General features: G+C 33.8%; 1 protein-coding gene across 1 annotated transcript in view; it reads right to left on the reverse strand.

Moving 5' to 3' along the window:
* Positions 1 to 587: 587 nt before the first annotated feature.
* The window catches only part of LOC105255586, a 29,836-nt gene continuing 2,941 nt past the window's right edge, over positions 588 to 27,482 (reverse strand). The window contains exons 3-6 of the mRNA XM_011264932.3: positions 3,536 to 3,792; positions 2,773 to 2,836; positions 2,181 to 2,420; positions 588 to 1,715 (exon numbers count right to left, since the gene is read on the reverse strand). Coding sequence (XP_011263234.1) covers positions 1,350 to 1,715; positions 2,181 to 2,420; positions 2,773 to 2,836; positions 3,536 to 3,792 — 927 coding nt within the window. The 3' untranslated portion in view covers positions 588 to 1,349. The remainder of the gene's footprint in view (positions 1,716 to 2,180; positions 2,421 to 2,772; positions 2,837 to 3,535; positions 3,793 to 27,482) is intronic.

Raw genomic sequence — 27,482 nt, forward strand, 5'->3', positions numbered from 1 at the left:
GTTTGCCTTTGCGATAACGGGAGCAATATGTTTGCAATCTGCAGTCTGACGTTTTGTAAATTACATTTCCGTAATTATACACGATTAGAAAGAACGATATGTATATACGCAACTAGAGAGAAATGATTGTTACAAATTCTTATACGGGATAATTCGTTAAATAATGCGATAACAGTGAATGTTACTTGAACACATTTTTCTCTCCCGCTTGTAATATTTACATGTAGGAGATGTGTTCTGTTTCGGCCGACTTGTATGAAATTTTGAATAAACGACAGAGGTTTATAACAATAATTTAAAATTACTTTCAGGTGAACGCTTAATTAAACGCTTTTTACATTTTACATAAATAAATAATAATACATTTCTGAAATTTTTCTCGCATTTTAAATAACTCGAAACGAGTTTCATTTTTGAACTATGCGATTACATGATTTTATTATTAAACTAATCTGATAATCTTACATTGACCCGATGAAAAATTTATCTGATAATTTTATATTTATAATAAAAAAGATATAAAAACATTTTTATTTTTGGACATCAAGTCAATATTTTTTTTCGAATGTGCAAGAAATTATATAAACAAATATTTATAAAAATTATCAAAATCTTAAGTGTATGTGTCAGACTTGATGAATGCCGCATATAATTTTACGAATGCAGCATATATTATTTATACATACATATATAAATACACTATAATTTTATACGTCTACCTTTGGTACAATTTCCCTCACTACTAATATATAACTAATATAATAATAAATTCTCTTTGTTATCAACCTTCGATCAGCTGAAATACAGGCAGCAAACGAGCGTTTAACGAGCGTTTTTTTCGATTTTCTTGTTCTTGAACTTCTTTAAAAAACCATAATTTTTTTACGTAAATATAAAGAATATAAAGAAATAAAGCTAAAAATATAATTATTATTGCAAATATTTTTCATGTGCTCGTTGAAATATTAAACATCACAATATCCGTCAGAAATTATCACAACTGTTTTGATGCAAATTAAATTCCTTTAACAAGGAAACGAGCTTTGTCAAATCATAATATATTAGCTCAAATAAGAACTAAATCCAAATGCATCGAGAAGATGCATTAATAATTTTCTAACACAATTCGAAGGTACATATTTGTTGACGCCTCATAGTGCTCTTAGTACTTGAAGTCTACATATTACATACGAAGATAATCGTGCTATCGAATAGCCGCGACGCATGTTTTCTAGTATCCCCAATAATCTCTGGTAACTCTGACCGTTTCGTGAGTCGAATTTTCGCGATTGACGCGATTTCTCTCAACTTCGATGACGTTTATGCAAACTTGTGTGTGCGATTTGCTCTTATATAAAGAGATAATTCTCGTAATCGGCATAGGAAGAGGCAGTCACATGTTTTGCCGAGATCGGCGTTGATGGAACGCTTTGTGGAAGTTGCTGCATTCGCGGTAACTGTACCTGTGGAAGATCCGCGCTATGAGGTACGACGATTCGCGGTGCCTGATTAATGGAACCTAAGGACGAGTGATGCTGATCTCGATGAATGATGTTGTTATTGTTGTTAGTGGCAATATTAACGGTTTTTCCAGCGAGATGATGCAAACTCAAATGATTGTTGTTGTCGATTCTCGAACTGTAATGGATAGGAGGACTGTCGTGGAGATCCAGCCTCGACATTGCCAGGATACTCGAGTCCGACGCCCACATGCTCTGAAACGACGACGATGTCGGATTGTGTAAGAGATTTGACTTTCTATTAAGCTCTTATGAATAATTCCGATAATGGCATAATTATATACGGATTGAATTTGACGACAGTATCTTTGTTTGAGAGTACACATGTTTCATAATCTCTATTCTTCAAAGATCGATGATTCATTGAATCTAATTTATTACACGAGATGAATGTCTCCTCTTTATAAATAAAACAAACTACTACTCACACGTTTTTTTCGCAATAATTTTCAGAAAAATTTTTCAAAAGATTTTATCAAATATGTTATATTTTATTTAGGAGCATTTTCAAAAAATTGCACCAGTTATAGAATAGAAAATTTAAAAAACAGAAAACAATTTTTTTCAAATAAATATCATAATAGTTACTTTTGCTCATAAAACGCAAATTTAAACGAACTGAGCACTCTCAGAATATCACAATAAATCAAATATACATACCTTTCGCCTATAATCTGGATTACGCCTAATGCGAAGGTGTCGATCTGTGCTGGTCCACCGTTGTGTGACTTTAAGCGGAGAATCGTCAGGGTGTAATTTCCTTTGGTACTCTTCACCTTCGCAGACCTCGTAGAGAGAAAACTGCTCCACTGGTTCCTTGGAGCTGTAGCAACTCAATAGCATCTGGATCAACTCGTCTACGGTGGTCTGCTCCGAGACCAAAAGGCTCTTGTATTTCGACTGTGAACGTTAAGTCCCCAATTATTGCAAAGATTAAAATTGTTTTTAAAAGAATATAATTTTTTATCATAAAATACTTAGTAAGCTATATAAACACAACTGAATGAACTTTATATTTTAAATTATTTTTAATGATGAAATGTCTTTTATTATTTACATCTTAATGGTATTTAATTCTTATGGCAAAATATATATTTAGTTTTAAAAAAATTGTATGATGTAATTGTAAAATTCACAATATATTCAAAAATTCAAAAATTTCTTGTATAGGAAAAAATATTTTTATTCTTAAATATTATACTTAATATTAAAATGTATCTCTGTTTGCTTAGAAGACTAAAAATTTATTTACCCCGGACATGAGTGCGCTGTCGTATATTTTGACAAGTCCGCCACGGCGCGTCTGCAACGAGAACCTGCAAACAAGGAGGAGGCATATGTAAGCATACAAGTTTACGTGCCGAAGATTCCGCGACTCTGGTAGAAGTCGGTGAGTTCAAAGGACACGAACAAGCATTACTCCTGTGTTAAAGCACCGGTTTGTGCCGGGGAGACAAACGCTCTCGTCCTGTATTACGTATAAGTCGCACCGGAAGTCTTATACTACCAAGAAAACATTAGCCGAGTCGGAAAACCGTTCTAGACGTCAAACAACTACAGCTTTTTTTTTATCAAATTGTGCAAAAGTGTACATAGCATTTTTTAGATAAAATATTATATCAAAATAATGTATTATAACTTTTGAATTACATTTACAGATACATTTAACATAACCGTTCGCGTGGAATCTTAAAAATATCCTCGTGTTTTCCTTAAAACTTAATCCACATAGCGTTTACGACTGACACCACCGTAAAATATCAAGAATTCCATTCGATTTCGCAACCGAATAGCCGATTTTACATTCCCCACGAATCGTGCAGCGACCCACACGACCATTTGTGCCCGAGAATTATATTGGCGAGCGACGTGAAGAACGTCGACTGTGTTATAACTCATGTTCAGTAGTCCACGAGACGTGTTTACGGTCACGAGCCCTGAAATTACGTCACGTAACCGACCGAAACCAAAAGGGTCGGGAATAAAGTATAAAAGTGGAGGGCAAGCAAGCGTACCTGGAATCACCGCGAGGATGGCAGGATTGCAAGACAGCTGGCCGCGCATCCTCGTCGAGCGGCAAAACGGTGCGCACGTTGGCTCTTCTTACGGTCACCTCCATGATCAGGTAAAACAATCGAGGATCGCGATGTCTCATGCGATACTTGTTCAGAAGGTTTTGCACGACCTCGCGACAGGTCGTCTCGTAAGTGATACTCAGGGTCTTATATTCGATGTCCGGTCGCAAGCAATTGGCATAGACCTTGATGGTGGTCTGCAACAAGAATTACAGGTTTAAGCATTCGAATTAGTCACGGTATAAAACTAGTCTAATCAGTCATAATGACATTCGTCGAAAAGTATGTGAGAATAAGTAGAGAAATCTCCTTTTCGGTTTAAGTTAATTTCAGCAACAACAAAGAGAGAAAGGAAGACGACGTCCTGTTTTGCGGCACGGCAAAAACCTCCAAAGACCGGGCCTTGACAATTAGTCCATAATTAACTCGGAGACAGGCGTTGCCCACGCACGCGGCATAAAACACTATCAACCCTTCCGATACGACTGGTTATGAGGGGATGCGTGCACCGAAAATAAACCAGACACCAGATCGCCCCTTTCGCAGATGCCACCTCATTCATGCATACGCTAACATCCGTTTTCTGGACTTATTGTATATATGCGGATTTAAGTTTATGGATGTAATTTTATGCAAAGCAGACAACTTATCGGAATATATATATATATATATATATATATATATATTTTTAGATTACAAAATTTCTTTAACTTTTAAACATAAAAATATTAATATTCTTATTTTTAAGTCATAATACACACTTTTATTTTCGTAGCAACCAGAATTCGCAATTTTCACACATTTTTAATATTAAGAACATTTGTATACCAGTGTCACAAATAAAAGGAACGTCAAATTTGGTGTTGCAAACACGTGTTTGTTTCCTATGCAATGTCTTCTCGACGTGAGTTATCGTTGATGAGATTTTACGAGTCAGTCGTACGCTTTTATAGCTTTGTCGAAAGTTTTTCTGATGCAGATCCGGTACAAACATGCAGACATACGATTTGAACGTGCTTGCACATTCATTCACGCGTGATGATTTCGCCAAAGCCAGTATAAATTGAAATCATCGCGTGAAACCGGAACCTGTGTTACGAAATCCAGTTGACTCCGTCCGGATCCGGCTGACAAGCCCCTATCATGTGAAATAAACACGTTTCGACGACAATCATGGGATTATATCTTCAATATGCTTATTACAATATCAACAATGGAGTCCGTTGCTGTACTGACGCAATCGCATGTAAGTTAGATTCGTCGAAATTATCCTTACATTTCGTCTTATTGTGCAATGTCAGGGGTCTTTTGAGAAAAAACACCGAAACATGCTGATTTACAATTCCAAAGCTGAATCGGAAGGAGAGAGAAATGAAAAAGAAGTGAATATTTATAATCTAACATAGTGCTACATTTTAAAAAGAGAATTATTAAATATCTTATTATTAATCAAGTGTAATGATATAAATACTCTTTTATGTCGATTTATATTGTTAATTAATGAATTAGATATTCTCATAAAAGAATCACACGAATTGAACGTATAAACCTACCGTAAAATTTTCGAAATTTTATGACAATTAAGACAATTGAGAGAGAAGAAAATATCGAACTTTATTTGATAAGTAACCTTCGCAGAAGTTTTCACAGAAGTGCATCTTTATGTACATGGATACAGAGAAATTTCTGATTCAGCTATTAGAATTCCAATGCGCTTACGTAATGGCATTTACGCAAGTTGCTTTAGTGTGTGTGTGTGTGTGCACCAATCTTTTGAACAGATTTTTTCCTTAATCATACCACAGATTTTTTCCTTAATTATACCACAGTGTTTCCTTAATTATACAAAGTGTAAAGATCATTATGAATCATTGATCTTATCAATAATGCTTTTCCTTTAGTATCACTTAAATAAATGATATGTAAAGTTAATGAAGAAATAAGGTATTTATATCTTATTATAAAATAAATCTCGAAGTAAAATAAATATAATTAAATGTAATTAAATCACGCGTATGGAATTAGTATGCAGTTTAATAACACATCATAGATAATTTTTCATTCTTCGTAAATAATTTTTTAGTCCGCTAATAACAAAGTAAATCATATTAAAGTGTAAATTAAAAAAAATTATATTTAAAAAATCAACCCACTAAATAATAAGAAAGATTAATAAAATGACACAAGAATGTGTAAATCATTCTTCTGCCTACATATGTATTGTATTTGCACAATGCGCGTTAGCTACTCCATTTTCCAACACACATTTCAGGAATAGCACACATCTCGTGAGTACAAACGATCGACCATGCTTTCCGATTAACGGCTAATGAAAGTGAAAATGCGGGAATTAGAAGGCATGCAATGTCAAAGCAAGGTCTGCGCTTCGTCAGAATCGAGAAAGGACGTACCACACTCGGTTACGAGCGGTAGACTCCAATATCTCGCACCCGGTTATATAGAACAGAAATACACCTTGGGATATTTCAGTGCGACATCTTTTTTTTTTCGAGTCAAAAATATTATTTGACTTGCACACGTGCGATCGATATCGCCGTCAAAAACGTAGCATCGATGATTTTTATCTCTATTTTAATAACTATAAAGCAAATCCAACATCGATACTTAATATAGAGAAGAAACTGAGAAAACTGAAAATATTAAATATCTTCTTATTTTTCTTAAGCTGTTTTGTTATGTCTCAACTTATGTATTGGACTTTAGACTGAACGCATTGTTCTGCGAAATGAATCCATACCTCGAACGAAGTTATCGACGTACACCTCACCTTGCATAATGTACATGATATCACCGCCGCTATTTATAAAAGCGCACAGAAAGGAGATTCTGATAACATGCGGACTGATTTTCGTGCCCTTGATCTTACGTTACAGTCAATTATTAAACTGCTACAGAAAGATTCTTTGCTATCGAGATGATAGCAGCTGTTACAGTATGCATCACATGCTATATATACAATAAGAAATTTATTAAAATAATAAAATAAATATTATATTTTTTACTAATATTATGCATAGTTTGTTAGATATTGATCAGGTAATAATGTAAATGAAAAATTTCATCATATACAATATAACGATATAAAATTATTAATTTGCACACCAAAATATAATTTATATTTAACAGCATAATTTATATAAAATTTCATAGAAAAATATGATATTTTTTAAATTATATAGTTATTTTAGGAATCTCATTAATTAAAGATCCATTTGATCGATTTATGATATTATCATTGCTTCTCATAATAAATTATAATTGTGTGCGAAGAAATTGTTTCGACGACTTCGCTTTTTATATATATTTGCTTTTTATACATGTTCATTAATTATACAATTTATGGCTGATTCCAAATGGGAAAAGCAGTTGTATTTTTATATCGCTCTAAAGACTGGTTCTGTAAATCGAAGCTTTAATGAAGAAGCCACATTGAGGAATTCAAAGAAGTCTTAAAATCTAGCCGCTAATACACCATATCGAGCTCACAATGCGGCAAAAAAATGAAACGTAAAATGGGATGGTGGGTGCCATATGTCACGGGATGCCCTCGTAATGAGGGGTCCAATTTAGCTGGAATCCATAAAAATCCCAAACTTACTCTTCGCGAAGCGGAACAGCAAGGCATAGTCTCTTCAGGATTCTTCAGATTCTATGTTATTAATTGCAACATTTAAAACAGCTTTGTTTTTTTCTACTTTTATCTCTTGCCATTTATTCGTCCTACTAGTAGTCCACCAGTAGTCCATTGGCGTTCTAAATATAGTCGCCTTTATCGCGAGCTTATCGTTATCGATGGCTCGGTTCCTAGCGCTTGTTCCGAAACGAACACCCGGTATATATATCATATGCTTCTTGATACATGTAACATTGCAGAACAAGGTAAACGACACCTTTCAACGGAAATGCTCTTTTAAACTAGTTCGCCTTTTTTCTAATTAATAAATAATCTCATTTTTGCATAATGAGCATTTTGAAATTCATTTTACATCGAAGGAAATATTGAAAGGAAGAGTTTAAATATTTTTTTATCAATATTATTTGATGTATTTTAAATGCTTATAAATGTCGAAAAAATTGCAATTAATCTGTCTCAATAATCATATAATTATAATCATGTAATCAAATTATTTGTGATCAAAGTTTAATATGTGATCTGTGATCATTTAAGCATTATTTTTTTAAAGTAAATTTCCATTTATATTCTGTGAAATATCATATTAAATATAACTAGGGGAGAGTGAGTCTGGATCGACTCACTAAGTTTTATTATTCTTGATACGTGTTGTCTCTTGCATGGCGCCGTCTATTTATAATATTTATTCTCCAATTGATAAGATGGGCAACGTCGACGCTATATCGCATGAGCGGCAATCAAATTAAATAGCGAAAAAAGTTATATACAAAGATAATAGATCCGCCGTATGTTTTATTTAAAAATTAATTCATTAATTATATGCAACTAATTACAACATATTATTACGCATTAAACTTTTCATGATACCGAATATAACATAAGATTTAATTGCTCAAACAACAACAAAAAATTCGCGTGTTGTTCCCACAATACATTTTGATTATAGAGCTTCACTGAAAGATTAGCTATCATAATTTTCAAATTTTTCTAACAAGATAAAAAAATTTTACTTATATTACTCATAAATAAAAAATATTAGGATATCTCGCAGGCTACGTAGATTCGATATATTCGGGACAATATATTCGTTCATTTCCATGCTACCCCACGTGAACAGTAGTTCCAATGGTAATCAGACATATATTGGTGAGAAGTCTCAGGTAAGAAGTCTCCGCATAATAAATTTCTTATCCTGACACTCCATTGAATCTTGCATCTCCTCTTACATGCGTGGCACGTGCTGTTCGGCCCTCAATCACCATTTTTCCTCACGGAGTCTTCAGGTACCATCGTTGCTCGAGCACGTGTTCTCTCTTCTCAGCTTCCGGTCGCAGAAGGGCCTCGAGGATAGCGTAAAACAAAAACTCGTTTCTAACGAAGAGAAAAACGCTGCGCTCTGCTCTCTATACTTCGCTTAAAGATCCTGAATGTTGCAGGAGTAATTATGTCTTTCCCCCGCAAAAGGTAGTCCATTGAACATCATAGCGTTTCAAAAGCGTACAATGAACATTTTTTAGAATTATTAGGGCGTTCTATTATCGTTTCATGTAGTGTTTTTCTCCTAATTCTTTTCATTCATTTTATTTTTCTTATTATCTCTAAGACTCTCTTTGATACGTTGGTAAAAAATTCGATTTAATTTCTCGCACATAATTTAATAAAGGAAAACTAATCTCACACGTAGGTTTATGAAGTTTTTATCTAGAAAATTATAAAATTTATTTTTGTTAAACTTTTTAGTTTCACGATTACTTACGAAAACGGTATCCATCAACACCTGCGACACGTAGTAACAAAGACTTTGCTGATCGTAATATAATTTGATCAGTATGCCGCGTGGAATCATCATCGGCCACCTTGAACATTGTCAGCAGATAATATAGGATTTCAAGTGTCATCGACTTTAATTAATTTATATCAATCATGCGACACTCGACATAGTGATAACGGACTGATCTTTCGCTGTTGTTAGCATGCGAGCGGGATATCGATGGCACTGTTATGAGACGATTTTTCTTGACGATTATAATTATAATTGAAATCATTGCCCGGTACGTAGTAATCGTCATAATAACATTTAATTAGACAGTTAATTAGACTATAATTAAAATCAACGGTTGCCATAGAATTTCTTATAATTGCGACGTCTCGACAAACTGCTCGTTATGTTAATTAATCCCGCACAATCTATCCAGAATGCAGTCATTAAATTCAGTACTTTACGATTGATCCGCGTACAATCGTCACTCTCTCCGGATCCCACGTGACTCGTCCTTTCAGGATCGCTCGCCGATCCAGATTAGCAATCGAGATTAAAAGACTCGACATGGGTCCGTTGAGAAACCTCTCGACGGATATCTCCTGCGGATTCTTACTTTCGCGCCACTTTCCCGACGCGAGACAATGAAAGCCATGGAATAATTAATTGTTGCCGAACGGAGCACACTTCACACGCTCGATGAAAGAGCACCATGTGACTGGAAACCGCGAGATGAGAATTCGACGTGGTGGCTGGCAGAACATCGTTCGTGCGACTCCTTCCTTTGCTGCAAATCGTCACACGACCCGGTTTACATAATGTCAATCTATAACAGGAATAACTGTCGCGCGGATTAGGTAAGCGATTTCTACGAGTATACGCGAAATTATATTGCTCTGGGAAAAAAAAAATTTCATGAGAAATTGCGAAACGTTTTACTGCGAGAAAAACGGGTCGCAGAAAATCATTTCTGTCACAGCTGATTCATTATTAAACAAAGTGTTTTGAAATGATCACGTTTATTTACTAATCAAAAAGTTTTAAACAATCTTATCTGGAAAGGAAATTATTCCATAGATAAGGATTTTTATTAAATATGATTTTGTTAAATAAAAGATTATTTTATCTATTACAATATATTAAATTTGTAATTTGCTTAAAAAGAGAAAGAGAATATCTCTCTATTAATATTGTTTAGTTTTATATTATATTATATATTGCGTGTGACTTATTTTGTCCGTGTATGTGTATGTTTCATATAAATTGTTACAAAAAAATTAAATTCTTTCTAGGAAAGGAGCATTTAAAATTAATTTAAAAATAGCGCTCTTTTCCTTTTCCTAATCTTAATTAGCATATGCAGTTTAAGCTGTGTAAACGGACTCTTATGTCTTATTTCTTGTACTGAAGGCACCCTATCTGCTGCTAGCATGAAAGCGCCAGTTTTCACGGTTCCTCTTGTCAGAAAGAAAACGATGTTAAATCGAGCGTGTCGAGTCTTTGAACCCATCGCTCTGGGGTCAGGAATTCCACGCGAGAGTCAATCACTTTCGCTTGCATTGCCGGAATCAAATATTTTGAACAAGCCGATCGCAATTTCTTAGAAGTATCATTAAACTTGATCAAATATAGTTGCAACAAGCGTAGTGCCATGCATTCGATTTTGTAATATTATTCAAGTTAGAATGTTTTGTGAAAATTAAAAGATTTTATTAAAAAGATATTTTTTTTCTCTTCCATTTGTAGTCTAACACATCTCATCATTTGCATGAAATAGAGCCAGTAAAACCAGGATGTTACTGCAACGTTGTGCGTAATTATGTTCTATTTCCACGGAACAGTAAACTATTACATTTGGGTTATAAAATTGAGGATGCTAGATCGCATGAAATTGATGGCGGTAATAATGATGACGAGGCAATGCTATATGTAGTGTGGGTCAAGATTATCTTGCGATCCTCTTTTGTGGCTTACCGTTGTAACGGCAGATTTATCTACTTTTATTTTATAATAATGCTTTCATTATTTTTTTATATTCGAAAAAATTGTTAAAAAGATTGCATGCAACTGGAAAGAATGACTAATTTAAATTACCAAATTAATCGTAGATAAAGAATTTCGGGCTCTGTAATGTATAAAACATAGGAAATCATGTAATAGAAAAGGAGCAGTTAAGAGCCTACGCGGATGGTACCGCGTGAAATTTCAAAGATTATTAATCCGCGAATTAAATCGCATTTGAAAAACATATATGCCTGTATTTTACTTGGTGCATAAACCAAGATATCGATTCTCAAATCGAGAATACTATAAGACCCCCTCTTTACCTCCCTAAAGAGACGTAAGCGAGAAAAATATAATTTAAATTATACGTCATATTTGTATTAATTGACAACAGTTGCATGATAATATATGTTCCTGACAATATTTGATATTATAATATTTGATATCATATGTATAATAACCCATCGAAATTATTATTTCTGACGTGCCAACCTTTGTTTAAATAATTCCTTACACTCGCGTTTTTAAGAAAATATATAATAATTTTTCTATTTTTAAATTATTCAATAAGTAATTAAAGACAATTCAAGTATATCTTATCATAAAGTGGCAAACAAAGAAATATATTTGAAATGCAATAGAGATTAAAAATTGTTGATCGAAGTCTCCAGCCTTAAATTACCACTGCGAAGCTAAGATACGCATAAAATATGACAATACCCATCGATATCATATTTATGCACGCGCTGCATCTCTGACAGCAAACTACACTCGCGTACACCCGATAAGAAGCCTCTCACGAAGGACCACACAGGAGCGAGGAGACGCTACCTCGGGAGGATCTGTCCCGTGTTCGGCCACGGACGTTCGAGTAGCTGACAATTGACACCCGCTTCCGGTCCTTCGAGCGATACAAAGGAGCAGCCTAAAGAAGAAAAGGGGGCACGTGCTCTCATCGCGTGCCCCGCTTTTACACAGCGGCCCGTGTCCCTCGCGATGTGTTCTCAGTACATGGAACATAATACGCACGGTCATGCTGGAAAGCTTCCTTCCTGCGAACACTTCACCCCGTGTGTAAACTTCTTCTGGAGCCATATGGTATCGGGGCTTCTCTTTCTCTACGCGCGAGATGAAAGCGAAACCGCATGTTGTTACTACTCGTTGCATGGGCGAGTGCATACGCGTGCCATCGCGAGGATGCAATTCGCGTGATAGACGTGCCGCAAATAGTCGTCCCTTTACACTAGACTTTACCCGAGAGAAAGAGAAAGACAAGGATGTTTGTATTTAAATATTTTTTTCAATTTATTTTTTTCCTTAGTAATTACCGATTATCTTTCATTGGCTACTGTGTTCCGTCGTATATTAGGACACGCAAATTTAATTATTATGTTACCAGATATAGCAACCAATTATATTTATATTAATACACTCGATGAGATATTGATTAGACATGATTTAAATTCCACGTATGCCAACATACATATTAATTAATTGGTATATTAAAAATATACAAGATACTTTTATATATACCGAGGGGTATTTATTTCAATAATGACAAAAGTCATTATTTACTTTAGTGAATTGGTGGTAATGACGTAATAACTGCATTATGCAGTGGATAAATCGGATAAATGCGTTATGCAATGAGTTACACGGAAGCGCAAATGGTCGTGTTAAGGATTATTACGTAGCATTTCTTCAAGTGCAAGAAATTTCCGTCTCCCACTCGTGGAATTTTATTATGTAAGATTTGATACAATTTTTTTCTAAAATGTATGAGAAAGTTTCATTAATATTTTTTTGAAGAAATTAATATGTTATTGATCAAAAAAATATATACATACAATATAATGCATTTGTCGCACAGGACATCCGTCGAGTAAGCGTGACCAATGAAACAGAGATAATCGTTTTACTTCACTTTTTACAAGGGACAGACTGTGTAGCCCGCCAGGATATGGATCGTTTTCGAGTTTACATCCTGTCGCCTCTCGAAAGGCGGAACGGACGTGGTGTCGCGCGTGCCGGCTTTGCGTTTTTAAAAGAATAAGACAGCTGGCGAAGTCTCCCTTTTGAGGAAAATACCGCCCACTCTTATGTAAAGCACTTCTCGAAGAGTATTCCAAAAGTATTTTATTACAGAGAAAACGGATGTCCTTTTCGAGAAGGTAGCAATTTTATATTTTGTCACAAGAGATAAAAGATACGTAATTAAAGAAATTAAAAAAAATTATGAAGGATATAAAGACGTAGGATATAAAGAAAAAAGAAAGGCCTATCGAGAAAATATTTTATAACGTAGTTTATATGTTATTACGCACAAAAACATTAGCGCCATCGCGATCTTCAAATCATTAGCTTGCGATAAAAAATAATTACGTATGCGCACCGGAATAGCTTCTTTTTACAGGATGCGCGAAAGCGGCATTTCCCTGGAGAAAACGCTATGTTGCCGGCGGCACAATTATGCGGACATGTAATGTTGCTTTATATACACTTAATGTAACAACCCAGCAACCTAGCAACTTTCCTAAAACGGATATTTAAAGCGAACTCAGTGCAGTTATCCATGGCTGAATTGTCCGTATAATTAACGAGTTAGATAAAAGATCGTTTACAGCGTACGTACTCAATTGTATCTAACATGAACGGAATTGAAAATGTGCCGCAATTACCGTTATTGCATTCATTAACTGCAAAAAAGTTCAAGTCTACTAAGTTTATCAAAAGTCTATTAAAAGTATTTTTTTTAATCTGCCTACGAGAATCTGGAAGAGGCTAATCACTCTCTAAAATTAAAAAAAGAAACTATACAAAACATTATTTATTAGAAATTACATAATTAATATTATAATATATTAAAATCTCTAAAATAATTATAAAGTATAATTAATTTAATCTTGATATTTTTATTGTTTATTCAACATTATATTTATATCATGAAATAATCCATAATTATTTCAAACGTTCAAAATCATTTTTTCTTTTCCATTTCCGATTTTTTCAAGAATTAAAATTAATTACTATAAATTGTCAATTACAATGAATTATTTATATACACATTCAAACATATGTTGTTTTGATTACTTATACTTGTGACCCGGTGCGGTAATGTTAAGGAGCCCACAGGAGGTCGGTGACAGACAGTCACAGGTCCGTATAATTGGTCCTTCCTCTCCTGCTGATTGTTTTAAACGAGAACAACTCGACCAACTTCAAGTCCCCCGTTACCACCAACACGCGCGCGATTATTAGCGACACACAGCCGTGCGTGGAACGCTCGCATCCGGTTCGTATAGTGTGGAAGAGCGACAAAACATCCTATGCCGGGGTCCGGGGACGTAGATACGGCTCTAATCTCATCAAGCGTGTCATTCTAGCGATCTCTCGAAATAGGGAAACGAGCATAGTTATCGTACTTGCAACTCATCTGACGCCCTTCCGAGCGGAAGACAAATTAAAGCGTAATTGGAGATCGCATAATATCTTGTTTGAAGCTTATGTACTGGTTTACATCATATTTAACCTTTGATCAATCGATGCGCGTCATCAGATATATATTTTTACCGCGTTTAATTTATTAAAAAATTGCACAATCTCTGTTGAAGTAATATGTACATTTTTCTTGGATTTTCTTTATATCAAGAGATTTATATATTACAAATTTTTATAAAAAAACAATTTTACTATAACATTTTCGACAAATAATATTATTGTATTTATTCTTAATTTTAATATTTTTAATAATATATTCATAAAATTATATAATATAATTATATAATATAATTATATTATATAATTATATTATATAATAAAATTATATAATATAATTATATAATATATTAATAATATATTCATAAAATTATATGTATGTATATGTATATAAAATAAATGTGTTATGCAGTATAAACTTGGCTTCAATCAATATAAATATAAGTTTCGTTTAAATCGAATTAGACTCATTCAGTTACATAAATCAATTTAATGGCTTAAATTTGGATTCATAATTGGTCCTAGTTTATACGAACGGAAGTTGGCGTACTATTAAATTTGTTAATTAAGAGCATTTAGTTGAAGAGTCATCAGAAATGTTTATATGCGATAAAATTATTTTTAATTCTCGTAAAATTCTCTATCGTAAATATCATATTGCTAATATTATTTTTCATATAAATTGCATATAAGTTTTTTAAATTTATTTTCCTTGAGAACAAAAAATAAATTAAACTCGTTGACTCGTCGACAAACTAGCATTGCGAATTTTATAAGCATTTTATGACATTGATTTATCTACGCTGCGTCATTACTTAAATCTAGCCTAGATGGTCTGTTTTTCTGTTCTATTTGGCGCCGACGGCTGAATGATAATATATCTTCTGAAGTGTATAATGTGTGTGCAAAGCAGTACAGACTGACACCCGTTATTGAACGGGTGCGTTCTTCACGTACACGCGTGCCGAAACATCCATTAAAGCTCCCCGCCTACTCTTAAATATTGAAAACATAAAGTAACAGTAGCAAATTTTATAGTTGACACGAAGGATCTTCTGCAATTTATTGTTTTATAATATATCCTATTAAATATTATAATATTGAAGATATATTTGCTAGAAATGCAAAGAAATTGCTACTAAATCAACAAAGCATATGTAGAACTAATAGTTGCAAAAAAATAAAACTTCATTTGTTTCTTACGATATACATCTCAATATTCAACCCCATGATGTATAATTTATTCGCAATATATATATATATATATATATATATATATATATATATATCATTTTTGCAGTGATACAAGTATAATATATCCTATTAAATATTATATTATAATATTAAATATTATTAAATATTAAATATTATAATATATTCTATTAATTATTATATTATAATATTAAAAATTATTAAATATTAAATATTATAATATAATAACGGATTATAACGCTCTGTAATACAAATGCATATTCAGAATTAATTAGAATATACAAAATTTCATCATTTTTATTAAAGATATACTTGCTAGAAATGCAAAGAAACTGCTATTAAATCAACAAAACGTATGCATAACTAGTTGCAAAAAAAAATGAAACTTAATTTGTTTCTTACGATATATATCTCGGAGCAATATTCAACCCCACGATGTATAATTTACTTGCGATATATCATTTTTGCAGTGATACGGGTGCGCCAGATAATTCGCGGGAGTCACGAAAGGGCTCAAAGGGAACACGGTCTTGCATCCGCGCGCACAGTCATGGTCACCGTTTTCCTTTGTCCTGCACTCCTTCGGCTTTCGTCCCGACAATCACGTCGCCACGCTTCGTATCTCGGACGCCAATTCGCCCTTGTTCCCAGTCAATGCACCGACCAGGTCTTCCGTTGAACGCACACCTGACTACGACGACTGGCGCGGCGTAACCGGCGACGATAACACCGACAAGGGTGGATTATCGCGAGTTAACGTACGGGAGTTTTCATGAATAATGCAACATCGTACCCAGAAGAGCCGCACGCCATGAAATTTATACAAGGAAATATATCATTTTTTTGGCAGCAACGTAATCTCTTCCACATCCCAGTTCTACAATAAAATAAATAATATTGATGAAATAATATTATTTATCATAAAGAAATTTATGCATATTTAAATATGATTAATTGTATTTAATATTATCGTTACTGCTTGAGATTACTAGACCACAACCGAAATTACAAGTCTGTTTTTAAATAAAAAATTTTAAATATTGATTTATATGCAAATGAAGCTATTTTCTTTTTTGCAAAAAATCATTGCAATTCAAGATTATTACTTGTAATTCGAAAATAAGGAAGCAGAGGAACACTCTGTCTCATTTAACCCATCCTCTTGACTTCACTTGACCAAGTGTCAATAAGTCGTATGCTATGAGAAGAACGAAATTTATCACGAGAATTTAATCTTTTAAATTGTAATGATCTTTTCCTCCAGTTCGACAAATGAAGTCGAAACAAATCAAAATAAAAAATTCATTATCTTTGATTTTTTCCAAACTTTCAAGCAAAATAAAACTTCTTTCCCATGAACCATAAACAATTATTCGAGACGTTTATTGACAAAAAAATAAGAATAATCACTTCCCGTCTGTTTTGTCGTCGCTGGGAGTTCGGAAAATGCAGGTGCAACATGTACCTGTGCTCGATGCATTCCTTTTGTGCAGTTATAGCAATAGAGCCTATGTATAGGCTGTCGAACGCCGTGCAAGACTTCGATGACGTATATCTTACCGAACTATTTCCAGAGGTCGTAAAACTAATATTGGTGTCGTAATGAAGTGCGAGTGTTTCGAGTTCGTTGCACCGGAAGCGTCGTGTTCGTGCTTTAACTCTTTCGTCGTGAAATCATTGGGAACTTTGGAATTGAAACAACTTATCCGTCAACGATAAAAAAGCCACGCTTAAAGAAATTTTTATTCTTTTACATAAAGTCGTTATCATTACTATTGTCTATCATGAATAGTATAGATAAGATTATTACTTAAAAATAATATTCTATAACATTGAATGTTACGGATAATAAAAGCCTGTTTCTCTCTCATAATGTATTCAAAATTTCGATAGAAACATTAGTATTTAAATTTACAATTGAGCCGAATTCATTGATTACTTCATTATACGCTCTGTAATTTGATAAATGTAATCTGTGTTACATCATCCGTTACATCTTAAGAGGACAATGCACGACATTGTTCTGACGTCGCATTAGTCATATTATTTTAATTCTTTCATTGATCACAATGCACTTAACAAACGCACTTTTCATTCACCCCTACAAGTCCGCAAGATTGCATTAATTAAGTTTAAACGTCCTATTCACAGTCATTAGAAGGAATAAGTGATATTGGCGCCACATCCATAATTAAAATATTACTTTATGTCGCCATTTATATCAGAATCTCTCAATGCAATTGTCATTAAAATCATTAAGATTTTCAAAAAATATGAAAGAATTTGAAGAAACTTTTCAAAAAAGAGATTCAATTTTAGAAAGAGAAAATAGATGTATACTTTTATTCAAAAATTTATAATTTTGTTGTTTAATATTGCGAGGTATTGTGAATGCTTATCTTCTCCTCGTGATATATGTATATGGGTTCACAGACGCAGATACTGTGGTACTGGCGCCGTGGCTATCATTACGTTGTTTAACTCGTAATACGCCGTAACACGTACGCTACCGCGCCGTGTACTACAACCGTTTACGCGTTTCAACGACCCAACTTACACGTGTGCGTGTACATATAAAGCCGACACGTGCACATGTGTGCACGAGACACGGTACGCTGACCGTCTGATGCCGGGTAATGCGTTAAATGTATCGACGCTTTAATTGTCTCAAGAGCTGATCAGAGAGTTTACTTCTTTGATTATTGTAATTATAACTATATTTTTTTTAATTATTTGTTACATATATAAATACAAAGCGTAAATTATATGAATTAATTAAATATGAATCATTGCAAATTAAATATGATTGATTAATTTAAAAGATATGTGATATGTATGCTTTGAATTTCTTTCATGTTTTATTCTTTCTCCATTTTAATTATAATTGTAATATAAAGCTCTTAATTTTTTCTTAATGATTAAAAATTCCTATACTATATATGTGGAAATATCCTGAGCTCTTCGAAAATCATATAGTTATCGATTCTCATTTCTTCCGGTTGATCCTTTGGACTCACGTACTATCATATTTGTACGAGACACGCAAAACTTCCGGTTGTTTCAAGCCCTTGTATGAGTCTCATCCGGTCAGCTTTTGAACATCGAATAGCCGATCTGTTCTCCGGATCAACCCTTTGCATCCTATTCAGCTTGATCATTGACGTGCACTTCGTCACCTTCGAAAGGATATATTTCACAGCTGTATTTAAATTCACAAAGAATTTTATTACATTTATTTATGTATCAATTAATCGCACAAGAAGTTCTCTTATGAATTTGAATAAGAAATATTTTATTAAAATAGATTTTTTTTTAAATTATTTGACTATGAACCTTTCATTTTATTGCTTATTAATATCAACTTTTCGAATATTTAATAAAAATTATTGTTTCTGTCGTTTCCCTCGCTTCACTATGTCTATTGTCCTCCAGGATTTAACTAATTTCAAAATATTTTCAACATCATCAAGAAATAAATGACGCTCATGCTTCCAATTCCCTCAGATTTCTACGAAATCTCATGGCGATAAACCCGACCGAGTCCATAAAACGCCGTGAATTGTCAGAGGTCAGTCGCATGACAGTTATCGTCGTGCCTTTCGTATTATACAGTCTCTCCCGGTTATGAAATAGCAATGGGACCGGATCTCTCGGCGGTATAGCGTCGAGATGCGGCGACGAAGCCGAGCCATCTGGCGCACAGTGCTCCCATTCACTCTTTCTTCGACGCACACCATCCCTCTCTCGTCGCTCTCTCTCGTTGTAGTAAGTTTCTTCATTCCGAGTCCCCTTTCTCGTTCGCCGACGCGCCGACCGCGGTATATCGCAGCACGATATCAACGCTCGCCGGCGATAACCATGTTTGCGCTTGGTCGCGTTGAATTATTGCGAGCAGAACTTTACGTTTCTCGGAGTGTTTTCGTACGCTGGCCCTCGCAAGAAGAGACGATCGATAAAAGACACCGAAAGGTGACGCAGCTTTCGTTTACTTCAAATCTTTTATTTGCATGAAAATGTTGGATACTGAGTTCCAGATATAAATGTAAATATGAAGTATACAAGTACGTGAAAAAATTCTGTGCTACCTGATTTTCTTAATTAAAGCGCATATGGAAGGTATAACCCAAGTTTAGGCTCTTGCAGCGAAAAGAGACGATCGATAAAAAACACCGAAAGGTGACGCAGCTTTCGTTTGCTTCAAATCTTTTATTTGCATGAAAATGTTGGATACCGAGTTGCGAATATAGATGTAAATATGAAGTATATAAGTATGTGAAAAAATTCTGTGCTATCTGGTTTCCTAGTTAAAGCGCACGTGGAAGGTATAATTCAAGTTTAGGTCAAAGCACCACATTTGGAAAGTGTCGAAATGTAAAAGGTAAAAGTCTCTCACATAAGTAACGCAGAGTGCTAATGGATTCTTGATATAAGGCAGCAGAATAAAGAAATACCACAAACTTGGATACGGGAATTTGTAACGAAATAAATGACTTGAAAAGATGATGGTTGGAGTCGCACGAAATTCGAGGGAGACAATACCGGACGTTCCCTCTATTCTCAAATTTTCACGCCCTTGTCGATCGTCGATCAATATCGCCTCCTCACGCGATGGTCTGTACAATTCGGCATTTGCAATTGTTCGCTTTCATTGCGACACATTACGTCGTGTATCGTCGACAGAAGAAGGATCTTTCTGCGGTTTCACACCGTGGCCGAGATGCACGCACGCGTCCGTTCGTCCTGGGCGCCAACTTCCCAGAGTCACGAGGGAAACCTGTTCGCACATCATTATGCTTTTGGCCGAGGCAAGAGAGGATCCGATCCCGAGATCTCACATTACTTCCTCGCGACCGCAGGAATTAATCATCTCTTCTTGCATCCCGTCGCTCTGTGTAATTTTTCTTTCGACAGACCTGTCCGCAGTTGTATTCTCTTTCTCTGTGTATTGCGAGAAAAAATGTACCGTTATAAAATCACGTGGACTTTTAAAAACTTTAAACACTTTAAAACACTTTCTGCTTGTAAATAGAGTAAATCTCTGAAATGTATCTGAAATTTATCTAAAAATTTCTAGATAACAAGTTTTTATGTTATGTAATTATTATTAATGAAGAAATGATATACATATATAAAACATATGTAAAAGAATTAACTTTTATCGCCAAGCTAGTATTAATTGCTAATTGAAATCTGAGGGCAAAGATTGGGGGCTTCAAATATAAAAAATAAGATTTAAGTGTCTTTTAGTTCCTTCGAAATCCTTGTACCAATCTTTCCGATTTATACTATGTGGCAATATTAAATCGTCATTATACAAAAATCTATAAGCTGATAGTATGTAAAATGTAACAATCATTATCATCTGGCAATGTACAAACTTGACCATCTGCGCCAGAGACCTGGACCACAATTGTCGATCGACCAGATGTTGAAAGTACATTGAACAGGAAAAACCCAAGAAAGGATTCTCGATAGTCATAGAAATAAAGACAGAGGTACGAGTGACTCATGAATTGTTGCATAATGCAACTTGTAATGCATCGCCTATTTAAGAAATGATTATCATCTGATGAAAAGTAGTAATGTTTTAAAATTTTATATATTTGAATAAAATTATTTCTAATTAACTTTATTTTCTAATTAACTCTAATTAATTTCTAATTAACTTTATTTAATATTTTTTCATATTTTTTCATATTTGTTTAGCTTTCAAAAGCAAATTTAAAAAGTTGGGAAATATATTAATATCTCCTACCTTAATATCTGCTTAGTATCTCCTACAAAAAACAGTGTGCTCCAAAAATAATTATACATGTTTGGAGTATATGACATATATTCTGCATAATTAAATAAATGATAACGTTTCGAGATGACAGATTCCGATCTTTTTTTCTCGATATGAACAATCAAGGACGTTCGAGCAGATTCCCAGAATGCAATTTCTCGTCCCACATAATAACACAATTGAATATTTCATAGACTCCTAGTGACAAAGCTCTGTGACGCTTGATTGGTAAATAGCCAATGGTATTATAATTGCATTAGCACGTGTTTGTAATCCTATGCAATACTGAAGACGCCAACGTTGCAGCTTGAAGAATATTCTTTAAAGTAGACAGTCCGTGTTTTATTATTAATATTATTATGTTCGGTTATTAATATTAATATATTATAACAACTGATTTCTGAAATTAGTATAAATCTTCTAATATAAATTTGTTATACACTAGTAATAATATCATAATTATTTGTTAATTAATTGTTTTATTAATATTCTTAAAAAAACAATGTACATATGATGTTCAAATTATTACCAGAATTGTAAAGAAATAAGAAAAAATTATTAAAATTTGAAAGTTATTAAGCGCTCATTAATAAATAACGAAAATATAAAGTATTATTGATATCTTCAAATCTAAAAAGTAAATAAATAAATAAATACTAAAAATATTTATATACATACAGATTACTATAAATAATAATATAATGATATTATGATATTATATATGAATAAAATAAAATTTTTACAGGATTATAATCTTTATTAAAAAACTTTTATAATTTTGCATCCCTCTTATATAATTTACGATTCAATCATTTCTACCGCTTCTTTTGTCCTTGCATGTTATGGAAGCTTCGTTCATTTTACGAGCGTGTAAAGCATCGACTTTAACGGTGCATGGATTGCGTTTTCGGATCGTCCAAGTTTAACCAGGTAATAATTCGCGGTAGAGCGTGAATGAGTATACTCGCGAATGAGTACTTTCGCGTGTGCGAGAAGCCGGCTTCGCGAGCGCTTTCACCAGTAGCCCGTGACCGATCCCCGAAGACATTCACAGCTCAGGAATTCTTACGATAATACTCATGAATGAAATCCACTCGCTTTCGGTTTGCTACATACGACTCGTAATTAACTCGTAATTAACATGAATTTCGTCTTGAAATTTTATTGTTGAGACACCAATAAGGATAAAATTATTTCCTTGTCATTTTTTTAGTTCCTCGCTGATATTACCTATTAAAATAATTCAAAGAGAAAATAAAAATGACAAAAATTCTATCTGAACATGCAAATCATCAATATATTTTTTTCTTATGAAACCGAGAGAGTTTGCTCTGCGACATGATGATTTCATCCGTGACAATCACACGGTGAATCATTTATCACCTATTCGTGAAACATATCGGTATTTTCGTATTTGCACACAATTTCAAGGCGACAATGTGAAATTCGATCATGTAAAACGCAATTGTTAAAACGTACTTAGAAGGTGTATAAACGTTATATTGCGTAATACGTTGATTATCTCGAGCGTTAAGCAACAAATTCCGGTTCACTGCCGACTCGAGTGTTAAATCGCGGATGTAGCGCTACGCCATTCCCGTGTGATAATGGTCAAGCATTTCAATTAGGAATTATCATTCGGTGGCATTGAGCAAGACGAGAATGCTTTATCGGACAAGTCGGATCAGTTTCACAAAGTGGAAAAATTCCATCTGAGGAATTAGCAGACTTTAAACTGTCAATATATCTGATTGATATATTAAATCTGATGGATTGAATCTGATGGATTGAATCTGATCATGATTTATAAAATTATTTACTTTTCTTACATTTATTCTACATTTTCAGTTTTAAACGGTAAATGGTATTTCTTTCTGTTGCTATTTTCGCCATTTTTATAATTTTCATTTATTTAAATTTATTTTAGAGAGTGTCAAATCATGATTATTTTTAGGGATCCGGCGAGATTTTGGTGATCATTAATTAATAGAATTTGTAGTTCGACTCAATCGTTGCGACAAGCATTGATCTTTCTATAAATAAAATTGTAAAATGCTTCTTTTTGTTTGTCTACCGCGTTTTAAACATATCGACGGTTTTCTTCCATTTTATCTGTACCGTTTGTCCGTTTTTCCACGAATCATCTTCATATCCATGAAGAAAGAAAACTAGTGATTGGCGCGTTGCTCGTAAGAATAGAACGAGATTCACGTGTCGAACAGATAAGTGACGTCGATCTTTTTCTTCGTTCATAGATATCTGCGAAACATGAATGAAACGATTGATGTATTCGCAGGCGTTGCGTCCAAAAGATTAAATTGCCAACTTGAGAAAGTGTATTGTGCCAAAACAACGCGCGCGCGCGTCATTATATTAACAAATATCAAATATTCCAAATTTTTAGATGTTAGAAAATAATTTTTATAGATGATAATAGATGTCTTCATTCACCATTTTACTAATTTTCACTAATTCCTTTATATTTATTAATTAATTTATAATTTTTAATTATTATATACTGTAATTTATAATTATTATATACTTTATTAATATTATATTTTATATATATATATATATACACACATATATATATATATATATATATATAATATATATGCTTATGTGTGAATTTGATAAATTAGATTTTTTTATATTCACATGAACTCTTCCCTAACTGTTCTTTGTAAGAAGGTGAGCTCGTTTCAACTCTAACAGTGACATTTCCTGATTCGATGTGATTTGCGCTTATCACGTTCACAACGACTGCAACTAAGCTGTTGTTCTTACTAGTTAATATACCACACTTCCGGCTGTAATCTTGAATTTAACATACACTCATTCGTTTCTTTGTCTAATGTCTGTAATAAGAGATTGCGATAAAATCTCGTATACATGATAATATTTTCATGTTTCCGAAAAAGAGGTAATTGAGATATGTATTCTTTAACAAAATTACTCATCTAAAATATATTTTTTCAATAAGTTTTAATCTCTCACATGCAGTGTCATTTCGGCAGCATGTGTTTTCATGTGTAAACGAGGTCGATCTTGATCCGAAAAGATTACGGAGGCCGTCATTTCAGTTACGTCAACGATGAAGAATTCCATACTACCGATGATGAAAAACGGAGTGGTAGTTTCTACTTTTTACGTGGCCGAAGTGTTTTCGTTACGACGACAGTATGTTTGCTTAAGATCGTCCATTCGGTAAAGACTCTCAAGCCTCCCTTCGATCCATCCGAGAAGAAGAGTTCATCTCTTGCGTTCCCTCGAACGCAAGCGGATAATAATCTATAATTATCTTAGGCATAACAGAAGGAACGCCATGCTGCGCATTCGGTGCTTCGTAAATAATTATTAAAAAAGGGAGCAGAACCGGATCGGCAGGTTGATGGAAGGTATCCGAATATGCGATCGATCGGATTGAAGTACAAATGAACTTCTCATTTTCCGCTCGAAAGACCGTCTTTTCCTTGGCCATATTCTGTCACACGTTCTGTATTAAAAGAACATATCCTTGAATATGGGCAAAGATCTTGGATGAGTTGTATCCTGATTATGGGCTATTGTGTATCCGCCGTTCGTCATCATGCGGGGTCTCTTCCACGGTGAAAAAGCCTTGACGAAGATGTTGCCTGCTTCGTGCCCGCTTCTTTTCTATCTCTTCCTCGTGTCGCACAATCATGCGGGTGAAACGACGTATTAATTAACGCAACGCACAATTTATTGTGTGTTTTTTCCATCCAGCTTTCCAAGAATAAAGAAAACCGGAGCGAGAAGAAAACAGATAATATGTCGGCCGTGAATTTAGATTGGCAGCAACTGTACTAAATGAATGTCCTAATTTATGCATTTATGTGTGTGTGTGTAATGTCATGCGTATTTAAATACTATTATATTATATTTAAATACTATAAAGATAACATTAATTTGGTTATATAAATGGCAAAGTAATGATTAATGATTCTCGAATAAATATACATAATTACGAGTCTTGGACAAAGTGCAACAATATTAAAAGTACTTAACCGTAAGAAAAAAATACTTTTGCTGCATAAGTTATTACTATTACATAGATATAGATGAATAAAAAGGCTATACAAATAAATTGTTGAAATTTCTGACCGCTATTTTTATAAATGGACACATTTAACACTTTAAAATAAGTATCATCAGATGGTATATGATATGCAGTAAAATCCGTAACCACACGTCCTTGGATCACAAGCATCTCCATGCGAATCTGAAAGGTCCGATATGTCGTGAATTCGACCTTCCTCGAGTCACCGATGCGAGAAACGTTTTTGCTCCGAGGGAATCGCAGGACAATGAACGTTTCGAAACCTAACACTATCATATATGTCGCGTCAATGATAATTTCGTCACTTCTGATTGTCATCTTTACACAATACACAAGTCTAATTTATTTTATAAAACAATATATCATAGAAATAAAATTGATAAAAAATATGGCAAAAGCAACGCAAATATTAATTAAATATATATGATAGAAGCAAAGACAAGATAAGTAATAAAAAATTCATTGCAGCAATGCAACACATATATATGTATATAAAATTTGATAGAGGGAAACTTGACATTTAACTGAGACAACAAAATGTGGTTTATCGGATTCGAACAGCGCATTGTAGAATCGTAAAGAAACCGGAAACACGGCCTACCGCGCCGGATATTGCAAGGGTCAGGACAGGTCTGTGAGACCAAAGGCGTAACGAGATATAAAATTCAATCTCGTGTTACATGTACATACAAGTACACAGCTCGTTGTTTTAATATAATATATTACATATTCAGTCATTTTTCTGATCATCATAATCATTATAATTATATTAAAGATAAAAAAAAATAAAGAGCACAAAAAAATTTTGAAAAAAGATATAAAATATACGATTTTTAAGTAATCTCTCACATGTCTAGTATTACAGTGTTAATTGCGAAAAATATGGAGCTCACGCGCGAGTCGGTAATTGGTTCCGAAGCTTCTCTGAAAACGTACCGCTTAATCCTGAACGAACGACAAAAAAGTCTTGCGTAGATCGGCAGCGCGATTAAGTGGATCCGCCATGGTTACCACGGCATTTAGTTTTTCATTGCGTATTGTGAACGCGATTGCAACGAGTGACATCTCAGTATGCGGGGTTCTTACAGAGGATTCTCGTCTCGTCGACAAAAACTATGGGACTGCTTGTATCTTGTGCTTTGAAAACAAGGGTCTCGTCGCTGCTTTCTATTACTTATCTATAAAAAGCTACTTCTTATCGCGATGAAGACACTTTGAAAATTTATCACAACATTTATACATCTCGTAATTAAAAGTTTATTCTCAGGCAATGTATAAAATTGTATTCAACATTGCCTGTACTTTTTGGATTAAATAGAGAATCATTGCAATTGTAATCGGAATGTGTGTTCATTAAATATCTATTTTGCATATTCTACCAATTAAAATAAAATAAAAATACCCGTACAATATCTGATCCTAGAGACGAACATTGTCGATATATCTCGGACGGGCTAACGGAAGCGATTATACGTTTTGCGAACGACCTTTGCAACCCGCGTGCGAAACAGGTCAGACAAGCACAAATACAATGAAAATTCTTCGTTAAGCATCGAGGAGAATCGCGCGAATGTGATATCTAGAGCTCAAGTGGAAACGAGGATAGTTTGTGTGAGTGCAATAACATTTTTAAATACACCGACCCTGATCGTAATCAAGCGTGCGAAATTGCAAAAAACACTTATTCGCCCTAGAAAATTCTTTTAATTTGCCACTTGCAATCCATTGTATTATTTTATCACCATAAATTTTTTTAACACACACACATACATATATATATATATATATATATATATATATATATATATATGTAATACATTTTTATTAAATTCGTCATTAGATTTCGAAATAATTATGTTGGATAAAAAAAAATTAATTCAAAGTAATATCATTTTC

The sequence above is a fragment of the Camponotus floridanus genome, unplaced genomic scaffold (genome assembly GCF_003227725.1).
Source record: "Camponotus floridanus strain SB8 unplaced genomic scaffold, Cflo_v7.5 scaffold11, whole genome shotgun sequence".
Lineage (NCBI taxonomy): Eukaryota > Metazoa > Arthropoda > Insecta > Hymenoptera > Formicidae > Camponotus > Camponotus floridanus.